The 12,210-nt window shown below is 37.2% G+C and overlaps 1 protein-coding gene across 1 annotated transcript in view; it reads right to left on the reverse strand.

Annotated features, from left to right (window-relative positions):
• peli1b (pellino E3 ubiquitin protein ligase 1b) overlaps nucleotides 1-12,210 on the reverse strand; it is a 51,510-nt gene that overhangs the window by 5,550 nt on the left and 33,750 nt on the right. Inside the window, exons 2-6 of the mRNA XM_073826651.1 lie at nucleotides 10,505-10,710; nucleotides 5,418-5,547; nucleotides 3,962-4,063; nucleotides 3,512-3,709; nucleotides 2,913-3,101 (exon numbers count right to left, since the gene is read on the reverse strand). Coding sequence (XP_073682752.1) covers nucleotides 2,913-3,101; nucleotides 3,512-3,709; nucleotides 3,962-4,063; nucleotides 5,418-5,547; nucleotides 10,505-10,584 — 699 coding nt within the window. The 5' untranslated portion in view covers nucleotides 10,585-10,710. The remainder of the gene's footprint in view (nucleotides 1-2,912; nucleotides 3,102-3,511; nucleotides 3,710-3,961; nucleotides 4,064-5,417; nucleotides 5,548-10,504; nucleotides 10,711-12,210) is intronic.

The raw sequence follows: 12,210 nt of genomic DNA on the forward strand, positions 1-12,210 counted from the left end.
TGCATATAATTCATTCAATTATAAGTTTAATTTCATAAAGTACAAGTTCATATCAAAATGCACCTACACTTTTTTGCATTTTGTGTTTTTTGTTGAATAATACACTATTTTCCCCTATATTTTTCATCATTGAGGATTTATTTTAAAAAGTTAAAAAATCCCGTCTCGTTCTCGTGAACCCAAAATCTCGTCTCGTCTCGTGAAATAAGTGTCTCGTCACACCCCTAAATATAATGCATTATTACAAAATCCATGTTATTTTTTTATTTAGTACTGACCTGAATAAGATATATCACATAAAAGAAGTTTATATATAGTCCAATTTGAAGATTAAGGTAAATTTTATGTATTTTGTCTTCTGGGAAACATGCAAGTATCTCCTGTAGCTTCTGAAGAGCAGTATTAAACAAAACAAAAAATTGATATTTAGGTAAAGTAAGAAAAGTAAACATCTTCATTCTGTTCAAAAATTTACACCCCCCAGCTTGTAATGCATTGTGTTTTTTGCTTCTGAAGCATCAGTGAGCGTTTGAACCTTCTATAATAGTTACATATGAGTCCCTTTGTTGTCCTTAGTTCGAAAAGATGGATCTCAAAAACATAGTCATTGTAGGAAAGGGTTCAAATATACAAAAATGCTGAAAAACCCAAGAATTTGTGGAACCTGAAGAACTTTTCTGAAGAACAGTGGGCAGTTTAACTGTTCAGGGACTCATGAGGGACTGTGGATAATTCAGGTAACAACAGTATTAAGAATCAAGTGTATGTAAACTTTTAAACTGGGTAATTTTTATAAATGTAACTATTACTTTCTCTATATGTGGACTATATGTAAACGTCTTTTATGTGAAATATCTTATTCAGGTCAGTACTAAATAAAAAAATTACATGCATTTTGCATATTCCGCAAGGTATATGTAAACATTAGACTTCAACTGTATCTATATCTATAACTTGTACTGGCAATTTAAAAAAAAAATCTAAATCGGGTGGCATGTTAAAAATTTAAATTGCCCACTGACAAAATGCGATGTCCCAGCTTCTGAACCACTTGACTGTTTCGACAGCATCAGGCCAGAGTCTGAACAGTTGGGCTTAAACTTGATCTTTTCTGAGCCAGTAAAGCTGAACGTCTCTACAGCATCACAGTTGAGCAGTGTTTGCCCAGCACTGAGGCAGCATTAGATCCATGTTTAGCCAGCACTGAGCCATCAGCAGGACTCCTCAGGAGCAGGACATGAACAGCAATCAGGAGTGTGTTTGTTCTGCCTGTGACAACCCAGATTAATGGGGCGCCTCTGAGCCGCTGGACTCTTGAGTGCATGCGTATCAGAGAGTGTGTTTGAGTTGTGCAACAAGAATACATAAGCAGTTTGATTTGCGTTCCTCAATGTGGCCAAACACATTGCGGGCTTGTGCATATCTAGGAGTCTTTACAGGCCTATATTTGTCCAGACAACCACCGAAGATAATGACTTGTTATAAGCACAGGAGGAAAGTGTTGAGAGCTGTAGTTTTCATTGGACCTCCTGTCTGACGCACTTAATAGATCAACTCTGGATCATCTTACAGCTTTGTGTTACACTGGACAGGGCAAAGCTGTCTCGCCTGGGCCGTTACTGTAGCAACAGCGTCCCAGAGCAACCGGTCAACGGCACCAGAATGCCCAATGTCCCGTCTTGCAGAAAGCCATATGACTGTTTAACAGAGCTTCGGTTTCAGAATCCCATCTGACATTGCATTACACCTTTCACAAATGCTGCTTCATAAACACTACCTGATATTTATGGCCTTTTGATTTGAAACAGAATATGTGTCTCTAATAGGGCTGGGCAACATGAAGGTATATACCTAAATGCGTCAACTCGTACGTGATTATGCTATACGGTTTACACTATGTTAAAGGATTAGTTCACTCCCGAATTAAAATTTGGATAATTTTCTCACACCCATGTCGTCCAAAATGTTCATGTCTTTGTTTCTTCAGTCGCAAAGAAATGAAGGTTTTTGAGGAAAACATTCCAGGACTTCAATGGGTTGAAGGTCCAATCCGAAGTTTCACTGCAGCTTCAAAGGGCTCTACATGATACCAGCCGAGAAATAAGAGTCTTATCTAGCAAAACGATCTGTGATTTTTTTAATGAAATTAAACATTTATATACTTTTTAACCACAAATGCTTATCTTGCACTAGCTCTGCGACTTCAGGCATTACATAATCACGTTGGAAATCCTTGCGTGCTTAGTTCTTCATCTGTGTACTTCGGTTCAGAAAAGTAGGGTAGGGAGGAAAAATTGTCCGACATAGTTGTTTTTCCTTTTTTTGTAAAGCATGTTTGCTTTGTAAACACTGGGTCGGTACTTCCACCTATGTCACGCGTAACCTTTCCAATGTGACTATGTAATGCGTTAAGTCTTGCTAGTGCAAGATGAGCATTTGTCCTTAAAAAGCATACAATTTTTTATTTATATATTTTTTTTTTTAGAAAATGACAGATCGTTTCACTAGATAAGACCCTTATTCCTCGGCTGGGATAATGTAGAGCCCTTTGAAGCTGCATTGAAACTACAATTGGGACCTTCAAACCGCTGATCCCTATTGAATTCCACTATATGGAGAAAAAACCTAGAATGTTTTCCTCAAAAACCTTAATTTCTTTTCGAATGAAGAAAGGCGGACAGACATGAACATTGCAGATGACACTGGGGTGAGTAAATTATCAGGAAATGTTCATTTTGAAGTGAACTACTTCTTTAACCAAAGCACGGCTAAGGAAACCCACTTTAATTTACTGGATTTTCAAAAATAGTCAATTCTCCACAGTCATAAATGATTTCTGGTTGAATATGCAGTAAAGAAGTCCTTGTGTTAGAGTATGTATTGTTATGTATGTGTAACATCAGAGAACTGACCATTTTTCCTCGCTGCTGAGCAGAGCGTGTCTCTCTCAGGGTGAACACGTTTCCGCACACCGAAATCTCTCTCCACACACCGGGTTTGGAGTCCTCTGTGAAACCATGGCGAGGATGCATTACCAACACACCATTAGTAGTCAGACCGTCCATCTGTCCATCCGATGTCTTCCACTTTGCTGCTTTCTCCTGTAAGCCAAAAAAATGTGAAAACAGTCATCATTTACTTATGACATTCCAATCCTGAATGACTGACATTCTTCTGCTGGAACACAAAAGATGATATTTTGAAGAACACTGGAAACCAAATAAACACCTTGAACCAAATGCTAGAGCCCACTGTATTTCATTGTATGGAAAAAACACATTCGTCTGAAAGAAGTAAGTCAAATACACCTAGGATGCCTTGAGGATGAGTAAATAACAGGCTAATTTTCATTTTTGGTTGAACTAACCCTTTAAATCTGTTTTCACTATAGATATGGACATATTTGGCTTAACGTCAGTTGTTTATGCTGCTCAAAAGCAGTGCTAGTTTCTCAGGTTAAATCATACACTATCTTTACATAAGATGAAGTCACAGTTCCTCGTTATCTCACCCCTAGGAAGATGTTCTTGGAGGAGTCGAAACCAGCGGCATAGATGCGGGCGGTATAAGGGGGCGTTCGCTGACACATGATCCGGCATGCAAAGCGAGATATGGTGCTCTGAACTGACTGAGTGTCAGAGTTACTCTGACTCCCGGGAACCGTGTCGGTCACCACAAAATCTATAGGACTTTCAGTTGAGCGGCCAATCTGAGATGCAGAAAAAGATAGCAAAGATTAAACACTGCAGAGAAATTTGTAAGCTTGTCACTGTACACAATTAAAGAAAAAGTGTAGGAAATACAGTCTCAAAGCAGATGCTAGTGCCACCTCTTTTCTGCCTAGTGACTGCATTATTTCAGGCTGACACTTTTGAGTAGTGAGATTAATGGACGCTTTTGAACAGAGTCCAAGAAATAGTCCTAAAGGACAAGCACAGCTTAGTCAGCAATAAGTCGGTACCTGAAACATATCTGTATTGCTGTCTTGAGTGTACTCCACCACCACTGTCTGTACACGGGACAACGTGTAGGAAATACTGTGCTGATCCTTGTTACTTATGGCCTAAGAAAAAGGGAAGAGATGATAAAATACCATGCGTCAAGACACATATGCCCAAGAAGTCACCACTTAAAGGAGTTCACTTTCAGAACAAAAATCTACAGATAATGTACTCACCCCCTTGTCATCTAAGATGTTCATGTCTTTCTTTCTTCAGAAATTATGCTTTTTGAGGAAAACATTTCAGGATTTCTCTCCATATAGTGGACTTCTATGGTCCCCTGAGATTGAACTTCTAAAATGTAGTTTAAATGAGTCTTCAAACAATCCCTGGTTGTAAATAATCACAGCTGAGGAAGAATAGTCTTATTTAGCAAAACGATCAGTTATTTTTTAATATACTTTTTAACTTCAAATGCAGGTCTTGTCTTGCTCTGCCTGAACTCTCGTTTTTTTTTTTTTTTCAGTTCAAAACAGTTAGGGTATGTTGAAAAAGTCACATCTTATTTTCTCCCTCAACTTCAAAAATCATTGCAAAATCATCCTACATCACTGCAGAAGTACCAACCCAGTGTTTGCAAAGTAAACATGCAAAGATCATCAAACACCATTAACAAAAAAGGTAAAACAGCGATGTAGGGCGATTTTGAAGTTTAGGGAGAAAATGAGATGGGAGTTTTTCAACATACTCCAACTGTTCTTGAACCGGAAAGTTCAGGCAGAGCAAGACAAAATGAGTGTTTGAGGGTAAAAAGTATATAAATTGTAATAAAAATAAATAAATATCCAGTTTCGCTAGATAAGACCCTTCTTCCTCACCTGGGATCGTTGACAGCTGCATTTGGGATCGTTTGAAGATGCATTTAAACTGTATTTTGAAAATTCAAACTCAGGGCACTATAGAAGTCCACTATATGGAGAAAGATCCTGAAATATTTACCTCAAAACACAATTTACGACTGAAGATAGGCTAGATATAAACATCTTGGGTGACAAGGGGGTTAGTACATAATCTGTACATTTTTGTTCTTGATGTGAACTTCTCCTTTAATCACTACCTAAAAATAAAATAATATATAATATATAAATATATATGTATACACAAATACATTATTTGCAGATGTGGAAAAATGTTGATTTGGCCAAAAAAAGGTTATTGGGCAGCACAATAGAGTCTAACCTGACTGTGGAATCAGGCCAAGAGCTGTTTGTGTATAAATGTGTGTGTTTGTGAAGGAGCCACAGAGAGGTCATTCATGAGCTCAACAGCATCCAGATGTGTGAGTGGACACACCCTGTTCCATTACAGCTCAAACCAACCTAGTTTTTGAATTTAAAACCTCCCCAAGAATCAAAAATGACACTAGCTCTTAAGATAGTCCTATGTAATGCCTAGGTGGAGGGTGTGTATGTATACCTTGGCAGCCTGTGGGGTGCAGGCTACGTGTACAGTGCTGGGTTTGACGCCATTGGATTTGGGTCGTTTGAAGAGTGCAAACCTGCTCTTCCTTCTGCCGCGATCCCCGTTGGGTAGAGAGCCATTATACCTGCAGAAAGAGAGTGAGAAATTCAACTGAAAACACCTGCACTCAACACTTACTCCACCACCAATTTTGCTGCAGGCAACAGGTGGTGAACACAACAGATAGAAATGCTTACAAAAGCACAAACAAACAGCCTGTATGGTAGATATTTGATCCAGTGCTTTTCTAAGGAAAAGCAGACAGTCATTTAGGTTGTTATCTGGAACTGAAACCTAACCTAAACCAAATTCCACACAAAAAACATTCCAGAGTCAAAAAGTTCATGATCAACTCTTTATAAAACATATGGGCCATTCTACAGAATTGGTGCAAACTGCTGTGCAAAAAAAACAAAAAAAACAACACACATTTAAAAAGCATTTAAGAACACAAATCTTAAATGTTTACTAAGATCCTTTTGAAATCCACAATAATATTAAATTTTTCAGTACGCTTAATATATATGAAACGATCATTTATTGGGTACTTTCAATAAAGAGGTGGCTGTCCCAAACCCTAAACTTCAATTTATGAAAACAATGTTGAAAAATGTCACTACCCAAACGGTGTATGTTTTAGTCTATTGGCTGAGACTGATTTTAACCACACCCCTCTATTTATGATAAGGAAATATTCATGTGTCCCTCTCTCTTATAGCTACAAAGTGTGAGTAGATAGGTTCCATCATTTTGAGATAAATGAATTTCAAAAGGTCTGAAAACCTGTGTAATTTTAAGAAATGTCACTACTGAACACCTTTTTCTGCAATTAAGCACACTTTATTTTTCCTTTATAAACTTTTAATAAAATACCAAAAAAATAGATTTACCAGGTAGATGTAAGCAAAATCTTAAAAGGTCAATATAACCCTTCTTATTAAATGATATATTACTGTTTCGCTAGTGACAAAGACAAAACTTTCTGAAAACACAACAATTAACTGCACAATTACTAGAAATGTGTACCTTAAATATTACACAATTTGCATACGTACAAAGCATTTTTTTCAAGATGTTTCCAACTCAGACTTTGAACCAGTTCTGTAGAATGGACCATATATTTAGGTTAGATGACACACTGAACCTGACACAACCCTAAAGGAAGTTTCTATGGTTAAAAGCCTGATAATTTGTAATATAAGCCTAATATGAACATGGCAATCATGTGCATGCGGTCAGTATCCAAAGAGACAGGATTACCACGATAAGCAGGGTTATTAAGCAGTGAAACCCCATGTCACATGTAATTTGGCATTCCTACATTCATATGTGGTCTGAAATTCAATTCAAATCTGATATATGGAAATGTGTCTGGGTCTAGACAATCAGGTCATATTTCAAATAGTTTCTTTCATAATTGAAGATGCAACATGTAACATCATACACAAAGTGCAGTATCCACAACTGACTGAATTCCCTGAATAATGCACACATGGCATTCCCCATCTACTGTCTCATGCTGTCCATTACAATTATTAAGGGAACCAATAATTATACACCAGATCTGAACAAATGGATCACTTACAAAAAGACAGTGTGAACATTTTGTACTAAAGATTACAGCAGCATTTGAAAACCAAATCTGATTTGTGAGCAGCGTGAAGTCTGTGTACACTACATAAACACTGAGCACTGTGAACACTACACCTGCTATGTCTGGTGGTTTCCACTGTCCTCCACCCAGTTACTCACTACCCAAATGTCCTTCACAGACACAGTGGCTGCAGTGTGTGATGTAGTTCAACATTGTGCATTTGGTATTGTGTGGGTTTGGGTTTTAGATGCTCAGAGATGGACTTTATTAAGTCTCTGATTGATTTAACATGAGTTTGCCGAAGGAACGCATTGACGCTGTGGAGTGCATTCTCAACATATTTTGGCAAACCCACATTATCGCAGTGTACTCTATAAATGAGCTAAACAAGCTGACCATTTTGTGCTTGTTTCTCTTGAGGCTTTTCTTATAAAACTACACTCTGTTTTATATGAAACTCAAAAAAAAAAATGCAATTAAGACATCTGGGGTTTCCCACCAGGTGACACCTTTGGGTTGAGTAAATCTGAAAAAGCCTCATGTCCCAAAGGCTTGCTATGATGATCTCAAGAATTGATGTATGGGAGGGGGAAACAATGTTGATGAACAGTGAGTCAGCACAGACAGGGAATTTCATGGATATGATGTATGTTCATACACGAGAACCGAGCAGGGTATTTCCGCAGGAGCGTTTTCTCATTTACAGCTGCATTCCTTCTGAAAACACTACGGAAAAGACAGATAGAGAGAGAGAGGGAGGGAGGGAGGGAGGGAGGGGAACCCCCCCTCCCCCAGAGAGGTGTAGATGAAGGAAGTCTTTCAGTGTCAGCTGTTGCTGGGAGGAGAAAGTGAAAAGCGGAGGGAAAACAAGGTGGTGGAGGAAAATGAGCCATCTCATCAGGAGACTGACTCATGGAGCCATGTGTATGTGTGTGTGGTCAAATGTAGGTTATAAGCTCAAGCGAGCTCTGTCAGAGCTAGAAACTCAGTAGCCAAACTTATGTGACGCAAACAACATTTCCAAAGAGAATTAATATCCGTCTCTGCAAAATAAAACTAAACTTCCTTAAAAACAACAAAACCTGTTCGCTGTGCTTGTTTGTAGGGCTGCACAATTTGACCAAATGTTGTGATTTAGTCTTGGGCCGGTATGAGAATTTGACGGTATAATAACCTAAGCAAAAATATCACGGTATTGTGATTACAGCTCTAAAATGTGTTATTGTTAAATGTCTGGGGAAAAAACTAATTTCTTTCCCATTAAATAGTATATAATTTATTTTCAAGCAACATACAGAATATTTGGAAGAGTAGTGGTTTTTTTTCTTTGATTTGTCTCTTAAATGTTTGCTGAATTGAGGGCTGACCTACATCTTTTGATGCGGATAGCCTTTTGCTCCTACTGCCCTAAAAAGAAGAAATAAAGACTTACACGGTAATTTAAACAAAATCTGTAATTAGTTATTTAATTTTTAGTTTATCTTTTAATTACAGTACTCTGGCAAAAATATCTTTTGATAGATAGATAGCTCCATAGATTTAGAGCTACTGCTGCCCTAAAAAATTAAGGCTGACATGATAATTTAACCTAAATGTGTAATTATAGGTATTTTTAGTTTATCTTTTAATTACAATACTTAATTACAGTATAAAATGTTCTGACAAGCTTTATGACATTACACTACATAAAACATGCCTGGATGAAACAGAAACAATGAGTGATACAGCATTTCCCTGGTTATCGCTATAAATAAACCAGCGCTGCGCTAACAAATACTACTTTAAAGGTCCACTGAAGTGCTTCGAAACGCGCAGCCAATAGCGTTTCATTTATATCAAAGCTTGGGCCAGAGCTGTTGAGCTCAGTAAAGATGCATTTGACAGTGTATTTATCGTACAGAAAATGCTACCTTTATGAACCGATTTCAGCAGAAGTTTCAGCGTAAATTTATAGTGTAGGGGCAGGACGCTTGGGATTCTAGAGAGCATCTGATTGGACAAAAAGTTTGATGAGAAGTGGAAGTGCAGGGTGATGTCATCAAAATTGTTGATCCATATTGGCTGATGATAGAGACTGTAAGTTTTAAATGCTTATATCTTATAAATGCGAGATTTCGTTATTGTTCTTATAGATAAACTTAAAGCTAAAATATTCATACAAAAAAAAATTTTAATTTCATGGGGACTTTGAACATTATACAGAGGCAGAATTAAAAGGAAATACAATTTAAACTTTTCTTAAAATAGACAGATCCTCTCAGAGATACATCCATATAAACTCCCAATTTAACATTCAGGATTTTTTTGGCAATATTTTACACATCACGAACAGTGAGTTTGCTCTGCCTGCTACAATATGTTTTTCTCTACAACGGTCTTCCGCATCTCTGGCCTCTGTTAACACCCATTTACAGACTAAACAATATTTCCACACAAATGACATTTTGGAAAAAAATTGAGATCAGATGGAGAAAAAAAAAAAAAAAAACATACGACATATACAGTCAAACCAAAATTTATTCAGACACCTTCAACATTTTTCACATTATAACAGTTTATTCTCTATAGTTTAGAAAATGGTTATAAAACATGACAAGAACTCAAGAGATAAATTGTGTTAGAACAAATTCATCTTGATAATGTCAGATAACTCAGCTATCAATACTTTTTGGACTGATTACCAAGCAATGCTTAATTTGTTCAGTCTGTGGTGTAAAAAGGTCAAATTAGCAATTAAAAAAAGGTCAGGTCGAATAATCTTTGGTCCCCAATTTTTATCACTTTTACTGGTAGTCCACTGCATGAAGAATTTTTGGGTAATATTGTCACAGTTTACTTTATTTTGCTATCCTCACTTACATAAATGACCTAGTGTACTGCACCCACTAGTAAAAAAAAAATATATCAAAACTTATATCTGGTGTTTGAATAACTTTTGGTTTGACTATTTAACTAAATCACAGCTTCTGCAATTTGATAATCACACTAAGCCATATTGTGATTTTGCAGCCTATGTGCTTCAAGATAAAAATCTAATCCAATACATAACCCCTGAGAACATCTAATCAAAGAAGTTAATACACAAAAAGCTCTTTTAGACGCCAGTCGATCATGTGATGACACACCGCAGGAAATCACACAAAAATCTGTTCTTCAAATGAAAGTCAATGAAGTGCATTATGATACTCCAACACCACGTTGAAACCCACTTTGTATTTTCTAACTGAGAGCTCTGTTGTTCTCATGAACATGCATCACCCTCACATTTCACCCACAATGATGTTACTAACCACAACAAAATCAGAAACACAGAAAGCATTCACGGCATCTGACTCTATTTTCAGAAACACAAACACGCATGCAAAGTTGCCAATCAGCATTACAAACTTCGACAGCACGACAGATGCAGCTTCCCGCTGATCCAAGGTCAAAGGTCAGAAGGTCTTACCCGAGCACAATGAGTTCTCCGTATTTGACTGGCACTTTGGTTGACGACGTGGAGATGTTTTCCTGGTCGGGGGAGAACATGGGTGCAGTGTGTGTGGGGGAGGGGGGTTTGTCCCGCTCCCAATGTGAACGCAACACAACCACACACACTCAGCTCTCAGCTCTGTCTCCTCTTCATCACCATCATAATCCTCATCATCACTGCAACTGCACAAAACAGAGAAGGAGACCTGTGAGAAAACTGTAAAATGGCTATTTTTAAGTAATGCTTTTAGCTGAATATAATTTAGGTTAGTAAACCACAGGAAGGAGTTGTAAAATTTCACCAGGCACCACTTAAAGTGCACCAGTGACGTTCAGTGGCCTATATTCCACAGTCTTGACTAGAGGTCGACCGATATTGGTTTTTACCGATACCGATAGCTAGGTTGGACCACGCTGGCCGATACCGATTAATTAACCGATAGTTTTTGAAAATGGATATTGAAGGCCAACTAAAATAGTGCTCTACTATTTAAAAAAATGAATACTAAACCATACTTTGTAAATGAATAAAAATATTAATAGTAATTATAAATTGATCATTAAAGTTATTTCATAGTTCATTAATGTTAACAAAATGAACTTCGAAATTTAACAATATATCAGTAAATGTTGAAATTAACACTCTAACAAGGAACAACACTTCTATTCTACAGCTTTCATCAATCTTAGTTGATGTTACAAATGGGCTCATTGTAAAGGGGTGGGAATCTTTAAATTTTAACATTTTTTTATTATATAAGCAGGCTGCTTTTTAAAATAATTACTTATTTAAAATTAGTGTTCTTTAAGTGTCGGCAAGTTTACAGAAATAGTTTTTTTCTTTTTCGTTTGATTATTACTGATGAGATCAGACAGAGGCGGCTTTAACAGGCTGCATTCAAACGAATGCACAGATCTATTTCGATGTATCAGATGTTTTGTCCTGCTCTGAAAACATAACTGACTGTGTGTACATCAGTTTCGTATAAAAGTATTTGAAAATCCAAGTGCATTTAACTGCATCTGCAATCAAGCTTTTTAGGACGGACAAACACAAAGAGCAATTGAAAGTCTGTCAGTGCATCTAAGTACTGCATTATAAACGGCAGAAATGAAGGCACATGTAAAGTCAAAAACTGCGATTGATAGCTCACACTGTCAAACAATACACACTTAGCTCACTGTGGAAATTCTGTGCAATGAAGCCAGCCGCGTTTCTGGCGCGCACGCGTGCCATATGCGGGAAAAACACACGCTCATTGAAGAGAGGATTGCGTCGGAGAATCTATTTTTCACCCACCCTTTAATGAAACCGAACAAAAGTGCAGCGCTGTGTTGCGCGGACAACTTGCAGGTATCACACACACAGGACGCGTTGTTTAGTTCAAGCATAAATCTAAAACAGTTTATTTAATCACCAAACGGGCAAATGTTTACTTCAAGAATGATCAAAAAAGCGGCAAAGGTTAGTTTAAGCATGAAACGGAAAGAGAAAGTGCGATCTATATTCAGAAACAATTTCTTTTCTGTTTTACATTTGTTAAAATATTATTTGTTTTTGTTTTGTTTTGTTTCAGTTTAATATGTTAATTACGAAAGAAGTTTGTGTAATTTGTAAATGTCATAAAGGACGTGGTATGAATTGGACGGCAATACGCCAGGAGAATTGGAGAGGGTCAGACA

The sequence above is a fragment of the Garra rufa genome, chromosome 21, assembly GCF_049309525.1.
Source record: "Garra rufa chromosome 21, GarRuf1.0, whole genome shotgun sequence".
Classification (NCBI taxonomy): Eukaryota; Metazoa; Chordata; class Actinopteri; order Cypriniformes; family Cyprinidae; genus Garra; species Garra rufa.